Source organism: Cololabis saira, chromosome 14, assembly GCF_033807715.1.
Source record: "Cololabis saira isolate AMF1-May2022 chromosome 14, fColSai1.1, whole genome shotgun sequence".
Classification (NCBI taxonomy): Eukaryota; Metazoa; Chordata; class Actinopteri; order Beloniformes; family Belonidae; genus Cololabis; species Cololabis saira.
In genome coordinates, this window is record NC_084600.1 from 21481300 (window position 1) to 21500900 (window position 19601).

The 19601-nt window shown below is 39.7% G+C and overlaps 1 protein-coding gene across 2 annotated transcripts in view; it reads right to left on the bottom strand.

Moving 5' to 3' along the window:
• The window catches only part of LOC133459820 (peripheral-type benzodiazepine receptor-associated protein 1-like), a 76432-nt gene extending 57377 nt beyond the window's left edge, over positions 1 to 19055 (bottom strand). The window contains exons 1-3 of one of the 2 annotated variants that reach the window (XM_061740122.1): positions 18874 to 19055; positions 12499 to 13508; positions 7569 to 7835 (exon numbers count right to left, since the gene is read on the bottom strand). In XM_061740122.1, coding sequence (XP_061596106.1) covers positions 7569 to 7835; positions 12499 to 13353 — 1122 coding nt within the window. In that variant the 5' untranslated portion in view covers positions 13354 to 13508; positions 18874 to 19055. Of the gene's footprint in view, positions 1 to 7568; positions 7836 to 8436; positions 8764 to 12498; positions 13509 to 18873 lie in introns of those variants that run through there. The other variant, XM_061740123.1, reaches the window with a different exon arrangement.
• Positions 19056 to 19601: the final 546 nt, after the last annotated feature.

The following is a 19601-nucleotide window of genomic DNA, read 5'->3' on the forward strand; positions in this document are numbered from 1 at the left end:
TAGAAGCAACTATCAAAAGAAGTTAAATAAAAGGCGACAACTTGGAAAATCTCTGTGAGGTAGTAAAATAGCAGGTCCTTGAAGGTTCTGGTACAAGATCACTATAACATTTTACACACGTAAGCACAGTCTAAAACATGACAGGTGGAGGTCAAGACGCACAACAACGCAGGAGTGTCTAAACGTAAATACCGCCCCCCACACAAAAACCTTTCGGGTCAAAGGCTCAAAAATGCACATCTGTTAAAGGAGCTCCAGTAATGAAAGACTAAAATGACCTTTCCTGACAACCAATGGACCAACGAAATGAGCTTCCCTTTCATGCTCCGGGGAAAAGGCACTTCCAGTTGTGAGGGTGGATGCAGGTAATCATCGGCTTAATCATGGCAGCCGTCTGGGAGCAGGGCAAAATTAAATGGACGTGTCACAGGCAGGAGGGCGCTCCAAAAGAGGTCAAATATACGTAAAGGCTGTTGAATGTTGGAAAAAGCAAAGTCAGGGGCCCCCGGTGTCGCGTACTATAACGTATTTTGACTGAGAGGCTTTTTTGCTTGAACAATCTCTCTGGAGATTGACAAGACAGTTGGATATTTTGATGAGATGTTTATATATATATATATATATACACTGTTTTTTTTTTCTGCCTAAGAATATATTGCTCAAAATTACTCGCCCCTTTTTTTACATCAAAGCCTTCATTTCCAATCGCAGTGATCAATACTATGGTTAAGACTTTTTTCCCCCCCTCTTTCTTCTCTCCTAACAAAACTAAACAAAGGAGAAAGCATTTGCAGCTACCTTCAAGTGGGTGAGGTTGGAAGGCTTGCACGCCATTGTTCTGGCCTTCATTCTGGCCAATCAATACCTGCTCTGAAGAGTCTGAGGGAACTAAAAAGAGCATCACCTGGCATTCAAACCCAAACTTCTGGAGATAAAGGAGAAACGGACTATAAAACCCATGAAAAGATATTAAAAACACTATTACAGATACAACAGATCTGTCAGTAGTAACCAGTGAGGGCCCCCCCACCTCCCATATGGAGTGTTCCTCTTCAGATTAGTCGTAACAGAAACCTAAATCTGAACACGATTCACAAGTAAAAACCTTTGAACAGCATCATGCCATGTGAGAGGACATACAGGCTCAATAACCTGCACACTTCACCGATACCCTTTGGAAGCTTACATTAGAGACTTCTGCTTATACAAGCAATGTTTACTCATGCTTACAATTTATTTTGGTGCCTTCTGTCACAGCAAAGCTGATGCTGCATCCAATGATAAATGGGAACTAAAAATGTTCAACTTCTGACCTTGAAGAAAACAAAACAACCTCCAAAAACACAGAAAGAGATAGAATCTCCTAGACAGTACAGGTACCGGTACTGGTGGGGCATTAAAAGCTTGCATGCCTCCTACGATAAGTGAAAAGTCTAACAACTGATTGAAATTTACTGTTAAAAAGGTAGGATAAGCAATGTCTGGATGGCATCACTTCTGTTGATATTTTAAAATAAAACTTTAATAAGACATGCAGAACCAGGGGAGCACTGGGCAGCAGATAGCATATAGTGAGGAGAGATTCACTGAATGTGTCTGAGTCAGAAACTGGGTAGGATTCCTACTCCTATCTTTAAAAGCAACGCAAAGACTCAGGCAAAGAGTTTTAACATCAACTTCTTGGCACGAATGTGAAGCAGTGATGAAGATAGAAAGGTTGGCTGATCTCAGCTGGTTCTGTGAGGTAACTGCACCTCGTTTGCACCCCGCAGATCTGAATGGCTCTCATTCTCACACGCTCAAATATCTGCTGTTCAGCACAAAAGAGCTTTTTATTTATTTCATGATATAATAAATTAGGGTATTTAATAATAATAATCCCAAGATAAAAGAACCAAGCACGTCTTACATTGTCAGTATAAATAGTTAGTTAATATTTATTTCGGTCAATAACAGACATAAAAATCAACAAACAAGATAACACAGGTTTTTCCCTGGTAAACATTGTGATTGTTTTGACCGAAAAGGTCTGGGCTTGAAGCATAAAGCTTATCTTGCCCACCTTTTAACACAATAGAATATACAAAAAGAACAAATGAAAGTATCATGAGGATACACAAAATAGTAATAATAATAATAATAATAATAATAGTAATAATAATAATATTAATATGTGTTGCCACAATTATGATTCAAATGTGGAGCAGCAGGAGGGGTTACAACTACAAAACGGTACCGAATGAAAACCTGTTTGCTGGCTGAAACCAAAATGTAAACCAAATGTAAATGTGGATATTCCAGCCTGCACGACGTATATATTAAAATAGCGGCTCCAGTTCATTGTTTTCTGGTGTAGCGATATGTGGAATAAAATCTTATGGATCAATATTATATTTTGTAAATCCCCTCACAGGATATGGTGTGAGTAAGATACGCGGTCCTGGGGGTTTACGCTGTAAGTGACAGTGACAGCAGAGCAACATCTGACCTCTGTTTCACAAAGACTGAGCCTCATTCAGCCAGACGGCAGCCAGACAGACTGATGTCTCAGCTGGGGAACGACGAGGGACTGGCACTCTAGAGATTACCCTCACGGTCCCCTATCAATTATTTACAAGACATAGCATGGCTGGCCAATGAAACATACACATATTACCAGACAATGCAGCAAAACAAATAACACATGTAGATCGTACACAGACATAAATGTTAAAATAAATAAATGAGCAACCCCTTCACCAGTCTATGATGACAGTCTCTAGTGTGAACTATGCTTCTTTTTCTCATTGTTGTATGATAAAACAGCTATAATTAGTTTTTAATGTTTAATTGTTTATGTTTCAATACCACAATTGTCTCAAGGGGGTTGATAATCTGTACACGTTATAGCCAATGTTGCCTTTACTCTTAAACTGGGAAAAACCTCAAATATCAGCACACATCATACGATTACAAATGAAATATTTGAAATATTTTACCTTTCTAACATAGTTGATGCCATTTAAGGGACTAAAATAGGGATTGGCTTCAGGCCAGTAGTCACAGCTGCAGCTATAGGACAAGACTGAAATAGTTTGTCTCAAACATAGTTCTGTCATAGATACCGGTATGCTGCTATAGGCTTACGCTGCAGGGGGACTCCAACATGATTCACTGAGCTGTGGCCATCACCCCTCCTTCTCTTTCCTTTCTCAGTTTCCTTTCTCAAAGTACTTATAAGTATCTCATCACCATCATGGTTCTCCATTGTTCTTGTAGTTTGTTGTGCTGGTTTGCCCCGTCGTTTTCCTTTATGTGCATGTTTGCATGCCAGAGCTTCAGGAGCTGCATGCTGACCTCCAGTCCCACCCTCTGACCCTCCCACTGCTTGCTTCCACCTGTCTGTGTGGATGTCTGGTAGATGCCTGTTGACATTCTGACCCTCAGTCCCGCCCTGCGACCGCCTCGGTGTCTGCTGTCTACGTCTGTTTATATAGTCATCCCTGTAGTGAACCAATTAGCCATTGTGTCTGAGTCTCTCCTTTCTCTGTTCTCCATTCTCTGTCTGATCTCTCTTTTCCTGCTCTACCCGGCTGGCCTACAGCAGGAGGGTCCCCCTTTATGGTCCAGGTCCTGCTCAAGGTTTCTTTTCCTTGCCATTGTTTGGCTTAAGGTTTTTCTCCCACCAGGGGAGTTTTTACCTGCCATTGTTTATGTCGCTCGGGGGACATGTTTTGGGTCTAACTCGCTATAGAAATAAAATTGAATTGTAGTTTATCAAAGTCAGTTCTCTAAAGTGGCCATAAATGGCATGAATGATTCATATCTGGCAGGGTTTTGGTGAATTTGAGCCAGTGACGACCAGCAGGACTGGTTTCAGAGTGTCAGACATCCAATCCTGTTCATGTAGTTACAAACTGGTACCATGATAAAAAGTGGGTCGCTATGAAGGACAACCAATCAATACTTCTGCACCAGACAATTTCAGCTATGATTGTTTGAGTTTTGTACAAACTGTAATCATTAATAATGAATAAATGAGTGACATAACCCTGAATGGGAAAATCTGCCGATAAGAAATGAAAGAATAATAAAGAAAAGGTGGCTGAAGACAGCCAGCCTGTCCTGCCAGAGCAGCCCCACCCTGCAGGGCCACCAGCACGAACACATCCTGCCCCCCTCCAGTGTTGAGTCGATTTTCTCCGGACGCTGCCTTTTCCCCGATTGTCGCATAAATTTACCAGTACATGGAGAGGCCGGGCTAAATCCACACGCGCCATCCATCATTTTACAACAGCCGTAACTCACTGTGATTCATGTTGGTTAGTCCAAGTATGAAAATGATTTAGGAACTAGACAAGCTGACATTTTAGAGTCTCTCACCCAGCTGAATTAGTTACATCGTGGCTTAGGAAAGTGTGACACAGCTCTTGAGACTTTTTGCTGAGCATCAGTGATGCTGTTTTACCCACGGCAGGGAAAAAAAGACAAGTTGACACGAGAGATGCTATACTTGCTGACCCCACAGCAACAGCTTTCAACAAACTGACATACTCTTACATTTCAGTTACCTAACATGGCCCTCGGAAATGCCCTCACTGACCAGATTAAATGAGATCAAAGTGCCCTTCTGCACTGACATTTCAAACAACACTTTCAGCATGTCTCAAACTGTACAGTCAAATATAACATCAGAAAAGACTTCACTCCAGGGAAACTGTTGTTAAATATTAATTTTAACAGCTGCTAGAATTAAATATAGACTGTGTTATGTATTAAACAAAAACTAAGCCAACATGCAGAAGCCAAGCCTGGAAACATTAAGTACAGCCCAGTGATTCAGTAGCGTTTAGAATCAATTTTTAGCATCAATAACTTGAATTAATTGTTTTGTTTTATATTCGTCTCTCATGTCAATGTGGATATACTCTGGCCCAGTTTTCTTGACATTGTTGCTGTGATTTCATTGAGATCTGCAGGAATTTCTTTATGTAATTTCTCAAAGTTCAACCACAGGATTTCATCCCAGTTGGACTATAACTGGATCACTGCAACACCTTGATTTTTCACTGATGTGTCTGAGATCTGGTGTGTGATTATGTTCAAGCTTCAGCTGCCAGATATGCGGCTTCTTGTTTGTGAAGGCTGTCTCGGTGATTGTAAGGTGCCCAGGTCCTGCAGCTTCAAAATGAGTCCCGATCATTTCCGTCCACCACTGTGCTTGACTGTGAGACGCGTGTGCTCATATGCTGCGTTTGGTTTTGGTCACTCTTCTCCTTTAGTTCTGTCTGTCCAAAGGACATCGAAACTTTATGCATCTAAGACGTTTTTCTTAAAGAGGAGATGTTCTTCCTGGCGGTCTTTGAAATGTCACCAATTTTACTTATTGTACTGTCATGAACATCTACCTGAGGACTGTGAAATGTGAGAGTTCATCAGCTTCACAATCTGATCTTAAAATGGAACGTTGTGGATCTGCAGCCAGGAAGATCGTCAACTGTTATGAACAGTTTCTTTGCCATAGTAGAAGGATGGACAACTGCTTCTCCAAAATCATGGCTGATGTTTTTCTTCTTTGCATTTTTCTACTTCCAAAACGCTTGAACGTCTGCATTTATACAGGTGCTCGCAGTTTCAGATGATCGGTTTATGGCTTGGCGTGTCCTTAATCAGCAGACTCTGGCTGTTAATGCCTATGGAAGCTGTATGGGTGTAGTTCAGATGCCTGCTGCAGTTTAGCTCAGTTTTGTTTAGTAAATACGTTATTCATCTGAGATATTTTTACTTACTTCTTCATACTGAACTAGCAAGTAGCAGATCATTTGCCATTGTTTCTTCAAACATAAAAAACATTCGAGTTGAGTTGACAGTATTTTACATGATTGTAGCCAACCATGAACAGAAAACCAGTCACTATCTAATATGCAATAACTGTTCTTTTTCTAACATCCAAGCCATTTAATAATCCTGCATACAGTCAAATTAGCCCAAACAACTGACACACTCATCAATTATGAACAAAACAGGTGATAAACACACAAAGGACAATTCAGTGCCAATCATAAAGAGGAACCTTGGAGGGACGGCCTCCTGCGGACAAATACAAGGCCTGAGCCCCACTGTGAAATGGCCCGATAATTATTTTGTGATGCAACATTTAATGCACGTACTCAGCAGCTGTGGTCACAGATCTTCTCCCAGGTTGTGTGTTGACAGCTTAATAGGAAGGGGTTGCTAAACTGTGATCTTGTTGATTGGGTAATAAAAAGGTGGGGGTGGGGAACACAGCATGCAATATTGCACTCGGATTACCATCATGTGTAGATGGGGAAATCCTGCCACAGCAAAAACACATTCAAAGCACCAGACGACAAGAAAGGACTGCTGTTTTGTGGAAGGTTCACAAATACTGAATAATTCCTTGAAATCCCTTTCCAAATAAACAAACAAATAAACAAACAGACATTTGTTACATAACTGAAAGGGATTTGGGAAATATATCTACTACTGCAACTGTGATTTAATCTCAGACCATCAAACTCAATTCAACTGTCCACTCTGCATGAACTTTCACACATGCTGAAGCTTTACAGCCCTGGGGGGGGTGTAAACAGGAAAGGATGGTGTTTTGTAGCCAGAGATCCTTCAACTGAAAGTCTTCAGCCTGGTCTGACACAGGTATGGTTTGGTTGTCCTACGATAAAACTCCACATCTTTAAACACTGGTAATGATCATGGTTCTGGCTCTTGTGGCGGCAGCTGGATCGGATTGCTCTTTGCACAGCTCCCTTCTCTGCTGTACACCTTCCTGATCACACCTAAAGTACCGTTGCTATTTCCTTTGGGACGTTTAATCTGCGCTTTTGCGTTGAACAGCACCCACGTTGAACAGCACCCACTTCTCTGAAGATCATATGTAAATGTTATACTTCCACATGTCTGGACCTAGGCCATTTTTGATTGGCCGGTTGAGACTATTACGCAATGAAAACAGCACTTCTCATTGGTGGGCGTGACTGTAGCTGCTATGGTGAGCAGCTACACTTTAAGCCTTCGCCAGACATGTTGCATTAAGTATAATTGTAGCCTTTACAATTTACTAATCATAATATTTCAACTGCGATTTCAATTTCAGTTCAATTAGCTGTTCAGCCTTAACTGTGAGATAACCAAAATAAAAGAGATGATTATTTCAGCTGTCTTCGTGCGGTGATCAGTCCAGGATGTAAACATTTAGTAGTATTTCTCATAAGCATCCATCAATTACATTAAATTCTCAACGGTACAAAACTAATTTGTCCTCTGAATGAACATGCAGCTACAGAAACATGTTTATCTTGTTTTGTTTTCAACACATACACACACATATACACACACACATATATACATATATATATATATATATATATATACATATATATATATATATATATATATATATATATATATATATATATATATATATATATAAATAATACCACTGCCCTGGTTTCTGCCTATAAGTAAGAGCTCAGGGGGCCCAAACATTTCCATGCAGTCAAGTCATCAGGATCAATACCAAAGAGACACAACTAAGGTTCAACTCTTACCTTTCGAATACCTTCCACTTCAAAAGAACTGAGGTTGGCGTAAAGTGAGTGGTGCCTCTTTCCTAACAATGACGTAGCAGTGAAATTAGCAGTGGTCGGGACATCCTTCTCCAAGAGCCCTTGTTGCTTTCTGTCATCCTGCACCGAACCCCTGAGCTCCTGCTGCTGTTGCTCAGGAGCTTCCACCTTGTTGCGGTTCTCCATCTCTGTGTGTGCTGGCGCAGATTCGGGCTGCTCAGGCCGAGTGCACAGGTCATACATCACTCTCTGTCGAAAGTCACACAGAGCAGAGAGGACATATGTGACCAAATGAGGCTTTCAGCCAAGAGTGTCCATAACTTGCTGGCATTTGCTGGACAAGGATGACACAGATCAACTGCTGCAGGATAACAACAATCCAGTGAGGATGTCTCTGTCCTCCGTTTCTCCAGCAGCTCATCGGCAGCACTGCTTTTTTCACAGCTAAGGGGAAGTGTCTAAAACACAGCCAGGGACTGTTATCACCATGGCTGTCAGTTACAATTTGTCTCAGAGATGTGTAGAAGGTATAGAAATAAAAACAGCTACGAGTTAGAGATGGAGGAGGAACTGTAAGGAATCTCCACTCTCTGCGCAGTGACGTTTCTCAAAAATGAGGACAATCAGTTCCATGGGGATGGTGCATATTTTCAGCCTTGGATCATGAAGGCAGCTGAATGAATGTCATCACGCCAGAGCGTTCTTCTGCATAATGGTATTAGTATTCATCATAGTGTGGCAATCAGAGTCCTTCTCCAACCAAAACAAGCTCCTTCTCTCCCTGTCACTCGGTCACCAGGGTTCCTTTGTCATAAACGGAAGAAGGAAGACACAAAGGTCCATATCTTACCCTACGTGGCGTTGAAACAGCTGAAGTAGGCCCAAATGAAAATGCAAACAAGAAGAGATGTATGATGGAGAAAAATAACAGAACGGTCTATCTAACTAACAGGTCTCCTCTCCAGTCTCCATTCTCCTAGCGAGGCTGAGATGTGGGTGGCATGATGACTGCTCATCTGCGGGTGTCTCATCACTGATGAGGCTTCGTAAAAAAGCATTTCATCCAGATACAGCAAGACCTGACAGTGCTGCTTAATCCAATCTTGCTTGCAGCCCCATAAAGGTGAACAACGAGGACGATGAGAAAAATACGTGTGTGTAAGACGGTGAGTGTCTCTGGGAGGAGGGGGCAGGGAGTACTGCTTTCCTCATCCTATCACAAAAAGGCAGGCTTTGAGACGGGACCCAATCATTATAGTGGCTAGAGCCCGTTTCCATGGAGATGACGCTGGAATGATGTTGGCTGCCTACTGATTGTTCAAGAGGCAGTAGACACTGCAACACAGGGAGGCTGCAGCAGGCAGGCAAAAGAACAAGTGTACCTCATCCTGACCATTTCTATTATTTTACTGCATATGCTCACAATGATCAAACTCATATTTGAGTAATTTCACCTCAGGCAGAAGATATTAGGACTAAATATATGCAAAGTAGTAGGTTTACTCCTGGAAAAGACATAATTGATGCTGAAATTTGTTTTCAATTTACAAATTAAGTTGATATCTGGTCTACTTGTTTACTTTTAGAGGTCCTTCCAGGTATTTCACCTTTGAATATCTCCCTTTGAACAGCGGTGTCCATACAGACCAAAATAAACATTAATTCAGATACAGGTAATGACATCTAGTTAAATAATTACTTAATCATTACATTCTGCAGAGTTTTTGGAAAGAATAAAGGGACCATAATTAAATCTGTGTTAAGGATAATAAATCCTAACTTACTGTAGCGTCCAATCTTTTTACAATAGATACAGCAAAACATAATAAAACAGTAAAAGCAGTTAATGACATGCTTTACCTTCTTTCTTTTTTTCTTGTTATTATTGTGAGAAAGAAGCAGGGCTTTCATTTAGGGCTAAACGATCATAAATAAGACTCTTTTACATAGTTGGTCTCAACACTGCATTTGCCAGCAAACGTTAGTAGTCCATGGTCTGGACACTTATCCTCCAATCCTAAAGGATGGAGAGAAAAACTTTTTTTAGTTTTAATACTACTACTTTCGACAAATTTAGTCTCACCTGGGGGTGAGGCCGTGACTTACAGCAGCAGAGATTGTTAGCAGAATGCTCATCTTATTATTTAGAAAAAAAAAAAAAGACACATCAGCAGAATTGTTTGTGATTTGGCAATTTTTATTTTACTCTTCTACATCAGGTCAACATGTTCTTGAAAAGTATTTTCTAATCTTGAATTTTATGTCAGCGGTGCGGTTGACAATAGTGGCCGAGAAAAGATTAGAAAACCCTGGTTAGATTTTGTTTTAGAAGAAAGAAACAGGCTTAAGTTCATGTATGACCCTCCCCAACACACAAGCCTTTTGTTTTATTTTGCCCAACACTGCTTTTCCCAGCTGCAGACTAATTCATTATTTATTACAGATTGCTCACATGAACATGGATCTAGTACCCTGAAGCTTAAAAACAACCCTGCTGTAAACACTGTCTCTGTGCCTCATGCTCTTTTTCTATCCTCTGATACCTGATTGGTACAAGTGCTGCTGGTAGCACAAACAACCGTCAAAGTGCAAATAATGTGAGATAACTGCTGCACACATGTCCACTTGGATCAGCAAATATATCTGCCATGTTTCAGACTGCTCAGATGTGGCAAAATAAAAAATATATATATATTTCTCTGAGCTCACACAAAGAAACTGATCTAGTCAGCATTTCCCAGCGCAGATCAAACAACAGGCACACCGAAACCAGCTGCAGTCAGGTCCATCACGGCTCAGTTTTATCAGCATCCCTTCACACAAACGAGTTTGACAGAGACATCCCACATGAGGGAGGAAACAAGCTTCCCTCTGACTAACAAGTTAAGCCACGAGTATTCACTAGCTGTCAGCTGAAATACAGTTTACAAATGCAGACACAGGTCTGCATAGTTGTAGGTTTAGAGATATGATATATGAGCTATTTTGTTCCTCTTATAACAAAACAGTATCTCCATAAAAATGAAACATTATCCAAGTGTAGAAATGTAAGAGGGGATCACAGGTTTGAAAAATTGATGTGCAGAAATAACACCACCGTTTATACTAAGGGGACCTTTAACCCGCTATCAAAATAAAATTCAATGCTGCAGTTTAAGAGGAAATAAAATGAGCCACTTGATTGTTGTTTGAAGTCTCATGAACATTTAAAGACCTTTAACATGTGAGGTCCCAGTAAAGCCAGAAACCAGGAACGATGCTGCGGTATCACTGAGAAAACCACATGAAAGCAGCATATTTATACACCGTTCAAGCTTTGATTAATTATTAAGTTCCCTCTGTCCAAATTCAATCCAAAATTTAAGAGATGGAAGCACGCTGACCTACTTCTGCCACTCCAACGAGAGGCATAAACACAACCACCCTTCAAGACACTTCCTGCACACATCCTGGGATATTCCCATGACAACAGACGTGTACTTTACAAATTACAACACTGCAGCTGTGTCAAACTATTTAGACAAGCCTGGTCAATTACCATGGCAAGAAAAAACATACTTACTCTTTCAAATCAACTGCTTTTCTAAATTAATTGCTAGACAAATACAAATGTGCACAATGTTCAGGAGGACTTTGGATCATCTCTTTATAGATCTGTTTCAGTTCACACATTTTAGGATGTGGGGTGTGAACATCTCTCTTTAGGTCACAGCATCTATTTAAGATGATCAAACTTGTTCTGCCTCTTTAGGAAGAAGAAAAACACTCTTTTAGCAATCAAAGTAGCTTTAAAGCAAATATTCAATCATTTCATTAGCTGGACTCCAGGTATTCAAACTGCTGGTTCCAATCAGCTTTGGTTGATGTAATTAAGGTACCGGGTATACGTTTATTTTTCCTTCAGCTCTGTGGATGTTTAAATTCCACTTCAATACTAATGTAACAAAAATGGAAAGAACTAGTATTTGGATGTTTTCCAAATGTATTTATTTTAAATTTAAATTGTTTTTCATGTTATGTTTCTAATTTATTTTAGAAATTTGGACAAATTTAAGTTTTCCAGAAACTTCTTTTAAATAAGTGTTTGCATGCTGTAGCATTTAAAAATTAGGGCTTTAAAAAAAAAAAAGGGTTAAGGTTAGTAAATACTAATTTTGGTGCCATTTGAACTCTAATGTCCCAGCATTCATTCAGAAATGAGCCGTTCCAGTGAAAGATGAAACATTTTCAAAACAAAATCTAAAAGTGCAGTTTCTTTCTTTTAAACATTTTCTAATTGGCAGGTTTGCTTCGATTACTATAGTAATGTGATTGTAAAACGCTTGGTTAACAATTTTTTGTGTCTATATTTTTTATGTATTATTTTCAACCCTATGAATGAATTGGAGTTAATGTGAACCGGTAATTGATCGGTCACCCCAACTTAGTTACTGTCGCATACAGGCTCTCAGCAGTATTTACAGTTTTGCAACAATGACTGCTTGTGTGAAAACCTAAACATCACTTACATGTATTTATGCCATGGAGGGATATGTATGGTTCAAGTGCAGGTCAGGGCTTTCAGACCAGAGAGATAGGGAAGAAGCCTCATCTAACAGTTGTCATCATCACAAATGACATCATACAGGACCAACAGTGAATCCATGTCTCTCACATTCCTGGTTAAGTTAACTTTAGAGGGTGAAACTTTATGTGTTCTTGATTCGGCCAGATGATTTTCCCTCAGTAAAGTAAAAATTTAATAAAAAGTAAAATTATTAAAATATATGCATTATTTTGTATTGATTCATAAAACGTGTTTCACAAATGCAAAATATAAGCACTGAACAGTAAAAAACTGTCAACTAGACACATTAGATTTCTAAATTAAAAACCAGTGAAGAGGTTTATGAGGAAATGAGAAGCTGCTCACCTCCATGTGTCTTTCCAAACATCTGGAGGCCGTCGACTCGCCTGATCCAGAGGGCTCAGCCCAGCAGGACAGATGATTCTCCCGACCTGCATGTGGACCGTTGTGAGGGGGACAGATTTGCACAGAACTGCTTTGATAGGTGTCTCCAACTGCTCGGGCCGTCCATGGTGCAGCGGCTGGCAAGTCCCAGTCTAAAGGCGACGTCCACTGATCTAGCTTGGGCCTCCTTTTGGGTGACAGGAAGACACTGTGGGATCTCTGCAGTGGCTGTCTAGAGCAGGTTAAGGGAGGAGATGTCTGACAGAGATCACTGCTGGGTTTTTGAGCTTGCTTCCTCAACAGGTTTTTGGTCATGCAGCTGGTGGATCTTGCTCTCCGAGTTCCCTGCAACAGTCCTCCATAGACCTCTAGGAGGTGGCAGAGGAAGATGGCTTTGTCCAACTCAAAATCATGTTTGTGAGTTCCCTTCTCACCAATTATCTTCTCATACAGCGCCAGTAGTTGTGTTTGCTCACTGCAGAAACTAAGAGCTTTTCCCCCTGTGGGCAGAACCTGCTTGTATCGTCCGCTGTCTTTAATATTCACCCGTTTATCAAGAAGTAATCTGCGTTTGTTTCTGTCCTTTAAGGTTCCTCGCCTGGCTGCCAGCTCCGCCACAGCCCTCTGATGTTCCCACTCTGCTTCTTCTCGTAGGCGCCTTAGCTCCACGCAGAGTTGCTCATAGGCCCACAGAGTTTGGTTCCTCTCTGCTTCCAAATCAGCATGTAGACTCAGCAGCTCTCGCCCGTAGTCTGTTTGATCCTGGCAGGACCTCTTGGATAACAGGGCCAGAGGGTTATCCCTGTATTCTGTCATGGTGCCTCATTTACAGCACAACATGCAAGAGGGGGGGGGGGCAACTAGCATTCGTTTTTAAAGAAAGGCCATGCATCAAAACGGAGAGGAGGCACAGTTGGGTGATGATTGGGGGGGATTAGCGGACATGCAGCATGCAGGTATACAATGGACCACTAGGGACAGCGGAGGATGTGAGAGAAATGGAAAAATGTTAGAGATTAATTCAGTTTGAAGAAATGAAATGTTTCTAGCATGTAAAAGCACAAGTCATCATGTAAGATCTGCTCTTCTAGAGAGATGATTTAGAAAAAAGATTAAGAACAGCAGGCAAAGTGAATACACAAATTAAATAAGGATTGATTTTTTTTTCCCCCAAGTAGAGAAACAAAAAACACTCAAATGTTCAGATGTGATACTTTTTCATTTGTTTCATTAAAACCGTGGTTTAGTGAGTATGGAGGACCACAGCTGACAAAATCATGAATACATAAATAAAAACATAAATAATAGAAGGTTTTCAAACTTAATGTTTGTAATAAAAGCATGAAAACTCCAAAATTTCAAATAAGTTGAAAACAAAGTTTTATCCAAACAGGATTGCTCGGGTGCAGAACGACTTCTGAGATTGCAACGGACTCAAAAAGAGAAAGAAGATCCAAACAGGATAAATCCAGCTGTAATGTTTGAAACTGAATATCTCAAGTGAATGTGCAACAACTGGGGAAAATAAATATTAACACGATTGACATTACACACACACACACACACACACGCACGCACGCACGCACACGTTAATATCTTCAGTATCAACGGCCAATAATAAAATATTAGATCAGATCAGTCCACTTCTAATATGCAGAAACACAAATTAAATGTAATAAAAATATTTTAAATCAATATCTTGGCATTTATGTCCATATCTGTTAGGCATTAAATACAATTATTTATACATTTATTTTCTGTATGTAGTTATGCATTCAGTTCTGAAAATTTGTATGTGTAGCTTAAACCAGCGTCCTGAAACAGATTTGCCAGAGCCGTTATATCATCATATAAGCCCACTGTTGCTATATCCAGCTTGTTTTATGTACATTTCATCTGAAGCTGCTGCTCCTGCTGCTCCTGTCTGGTCCTCCCACGGGAATATACCGAGAAGCTAAATCAACATAACCAGCCTTTTTCTTGCAAAGAGCCAGCTAAACAAACTATTACTGATAACTCTTATCAGGACATAAAATCATCAACTGAATTTGTCAGCCTCCGCCTTGTTGCCTTAAGCTTAGTGTTCCTATAAAAAGAGACGTGTCATTTCGCTCAACTTCCACCAAAGATAAATTAATAATGGATCATTTGCATGTCATTTACTCTAGCCAAGAGGAGTAAATAATAATGTGGAGGAGTACAAAGAAATCCTTTATAAATGATTTAGCAAATCAAGCTAGATATAGGGGTGCTGTCAATCATCGTAGCTTGAGTTAAATCATAAGTTAGTCTATTTATTTCACCTGTCAGCTCTTAATGCCTTCTTTATTCTGACACTTTCCACATTACAGTCAATCTGACTGATTTAAACAAAGACTTCAGATTTTTTGGCTCTGGTTATACCATTATTGGCATCAAATTTAAAGTTGTCTGTACCATATTAAAGATATTTTCAGTTATTTTTTTAAAGTCCATCCCAAAAATAAATTAACATGTTGACGCACTTCAAAATGCCCCCATGTTAATGATGAGGAAAGCCTACTCTGTTCTGGGATATCTGTTCGCTGCAGCAATAGCACACTCAAACAAACCCAGGTAAGAGTTAAAGAAAAGAGCAAAGACATGACCCAAAGAGACCGGTACATAGCTGATGTGACTCTATCATACATTTTGCTTAAGAAATATTTGCTATTTGATGTGGAGCTATCATCTGAAGCATACGTACTCCAACAACCCGATTTAATTTTGATTGTAACTTGTTCTGTACCAGGTCAATCTTTCACCGTGGTCATCCAGCCAGGTGGAAAGAAAGCCACCTAAACTTTGGTGGAAATCCTGATTTTTAACATCACAAGTCTCACTAACCTATTCATCTAACTTGCTTCCTCGTATACCTCCTCGAGTGACCATTCCCAATTTAGACATACAAGTTTCCATGCAGAGGATGAAATGCATGAATGAATAAATGCATGAATAAATAAAGATTTAAATAAATGTAGAAATACCATTCCAATACCCAGAAATGGCCACCGTTTTAAATGTAAATAACAACAGAACCCAATGATTTGCAAATTTCCTGAATCCATATTTTATTCACTACTGATCATAAAAAATAAAAAAAATAAAAAAATACTGAAATTGAGTTTTGAATTTAAATGCCAGCAGAAGTCGAAAAATGTTGAAAAAAAGTCTCCAGAAGTTGAAAAAGGGGCCACAAAGGGCTGGAAAAGTAAAAATTAAGAAAAATGGCAGAAATATGTTGGAGCTTAATTGGCTATACGGCCAAAGATACATAACACGATTTGCTATAAAAGGGAGCATATTTAAAAAGGCACCACTTTATCCGCTCTGCAAAAATCTGCATCTACACATTTTTAAACATTTCAGAATAAAAACTGTAAATAATTTAATTATGTTATCATCTAAATAATATCATCAAAAGATCAGAGGGTCTGAATAAATCCCTGTGTGCACAGGACACTACTGAATATTAACTTTGAATAACTGTGACCTTTAGGCGCTCAGGCAGCACCGCATTAAAAACAGAGATGACTGTCATGGAAAACACTGCATGGGCTCAAGAAAACTTCTGGAAATCACTGTCAAGGAACAGAGAGACTGCAGTGCCATTGAAAAATTGAAATAAAAGCATGTTTCCATTGTGAACAAAATATGGATTTATGTTTCACCTAAACAACAGACCAGACTGCAAGGCACATTGATGCTGTCTTGAGGAAGCTTATGTCCTTCAGTGACTGCAGCAAGATGTTGTACATCTTCTATAAGTCTATTGAGAAGAGTGCAATCTCACTCTGCAGTCATCTGCTGGGGGAGCAGCATCACAGCCAAAAATTCAACAAACTGATAAATAATGCTGGCTCTGTTCTGTAGCCTTTTTAGAGCTGAGCTCATTTTATGAACCACTCATCTTTGCACAAACATGATGGAAAACGCTTCACAAGCATTTCTGCAGGCATTTGTTTATCTTTTAATTCTTAATCATGGCAGCTGTGGTCCTCCATGCATTAGTATGAGGTCATCTTAAAACAGGATTATCTTTAGAGAAAAAGTCGAACATTCACGTGAAGAAGCAACAAGTGTTCTGCTGAATTTCCACTTCACATTAACACATCGACATCACACTTCACACACCAGTAAACTAGTTTAACCTCACACATGGGTAAACTAGGTTAACCTCAGACATGAGTAAACTAGTGTAACATTTGCATGAGTAAACTAGTGTAACCTACACATGAGTAAACTAGTGTAACATTTACATGAGTAAACTAGTTTAACCTCACACATGAGTAAACTAGTGTAATATTTACATGAGTAAACTAGTGTAAACTACCACATGGGTAAACTAGTGTAACCTACACATGGGTAAACTAGCATAACCTACACATGGGTAAACTAATGTAAATTAGTGTAACCTCACACACGAGTAAACTAGTGTAACCTACACAGGGTAAACTAGTGTAAACTAGTGTAACCTACACATGGGTAAACTAGTGTAACCTACACATGAGTAAACTAGTGTAACCTACACATGGGTAAACTAGTGTAAACTAGTGTAACCTACACATGAGTAAACTAGTGTAACCTACACATGAGTAAACTAGTGTAAACTAGTGTAACCTACACATGAGTAAACTAGTGTAAACTAGTGTAACCTACACATGAGTAAACTAGTGTAACCTCACACATGGGTAAACTAGTGTAACCTACACATGAGTAAACTAGTGTAAACTAGTGTAACCTACACATGAGTAAACTAGTGTAACCTACACATGAGTAAACTAGTGTAACCTACACATGAGTAAACTAGTGTAACCTACACATGGGTAAACTAGTGTAAACTAGTGTAACCTACACATGAGTAAACTAGTGTAACCTCACACATGGGTAAACTAGTTTAACCTCACACATGAGTAAACTAGTGTAACCTACACATGGGTAAACTAGTGTAAACTAGTGTAACCTACACATGGGTAAACTAGTGTAACCTACACATGGGTAAACTAGTGTAACCTACACATGGGTAAACTAGTGTAACCTCACACATGGGTAAACTAGTGTAACCTCACACATGGGTAAACTAGTGTAACCTACACATGGGTAAACTAGTGTAACCTACACATGAGTAAACTAGTGTAACCTACACATGGGTAAACTAGTGTAAACTAGTGTAACCTACACATGAGTAAACTAGTGTAACCTACACATGGGTAAACTAGTGTAACCTACACATGGGTAAACTAGTGTAACCTACCACATGGGTAAACATGGGTAAACTAGTGTAACCTACACATGAGTAAACTAGTGTAACCTACACATGAGTAAACTAGTGTAACCTACACATGGGTAAACTAGTGTAAACTAGTGTAACCTACACATGGGTAAACTAGTGTAACCTACACATGGGTAAACTAGTGTAACCTCACACATGGGTAAACTAGTGTAACCTACACATGGGTAAACTAGTGTAAACTAGTGTAACCTACACATGAGTAAACTAGTGTAACCTACACATGAGTAAACTAGTGTAACCTCACACATGGGTAAACTAGTGTAACCTCACACATGAGTAAACTAGTGTAACCTACACATGGGTAAACTAGTGTAACCTACACACATGGGTAAACTAGTGTAATATTTACATGAGTAAACTAGTGTAACCTCACACATGGGTAAACTAGTGTAAACTAGTGTAACCTACCACATGGGTAAACATGGGTAAACTAGTGTAATATTTACATGAGTAAACTAGTGTAATATTTACATGAGTAAACTAGTGTAACCTACCACATGGGTAAACATGGGTAAACTAGTGTAATATTTACATGGGTAAACTAGTGTAACCTACACATGGGTAAACTAGTGTAACCTCACACATGGGTAAACTAGTGTAACCTCACACATGGGTAAACTAGTGTAACCTCACACATGGGTAAACTAGTGTAACCTCACACATGGGTGAACTAGTGTAACCTCACACATGGGTAAACTAGTGTAAACTAGTGTAACCTACCACATGGGTGAACTAGTGTAAACTAGTGTAACCTAAACATGGGTGAACTAGTGTGACCTCACACATGGGTAAACATGGTTAAACTGGTGTAACATTTACATGAATAAACTAGTTTATTCAACAGGCTCATGTTACATGGATGGGCTAACACAAGCTAATTAATTAGCTTAACTCCGCTTTAACACACACGCACGCTGTCAAACACACTAACATGTTACGCTATTAAATTATATGAACAGTGCAAATATGATGGAGCTTGTTTAAGTCACAACTAGTAGCTTATGTGTCTTATTAATGAAACTCACCTTTCTTTGCGATTCTACAGTTATATTTAACTTTTTTATTTTCTTTTTTTTAAATCTGGGAGTATCTTCTTTCAACCACGGCGCTTTGGTTGAGACCAGACTAGATTGTACACCTCCACTCGGACTGGTAAGGTTGCTGTAAGGTTTTTATAAACGCCTGACTGTTTGTTTACAGCCTCCGTCCAGCGTTATCCTGCTGCTGCGGGCAGGAGCGGCGCTGCCTTCAGGGACGCCTGGGACATCCTTAATCCCTAACATCTCATATCGCCACGGTCACTTAAATAACCATAATTAAAAATGCCTTTTAAGTAATTGAGGTTGTATTTTAATGGCATTATTGTTCAAGGAAAGAATCATAAACGAGTAGCCTACATGAGATGGTGATAGAGACAGCTGCATTTGGTTTACGTGATAGATGATAGATTGTTAGACAGATCCATACAGTTATTTATAATTTTCTGTATAATTCACTTCTCACAAAGAAAACGTTTTACTTCCAGGCGGGTCTTCTGTAGCCAACAGGTAGTAGTTTGGATAGTTCACGTTCAACATAAATACAACGCTACCGAGAGTCCTTGAACGCAACGGTACGGCTTTAGGCTGATTTATGGTACCGCGTTCCACCAACGCAGAGGCTACGCCGTACCCTACGCCGTAGGGTACGGCGTAGGCTTTGCGTCGATTTAACGCGGGACCATAATTCATGGCTTTTCAACCTACAAGCCACG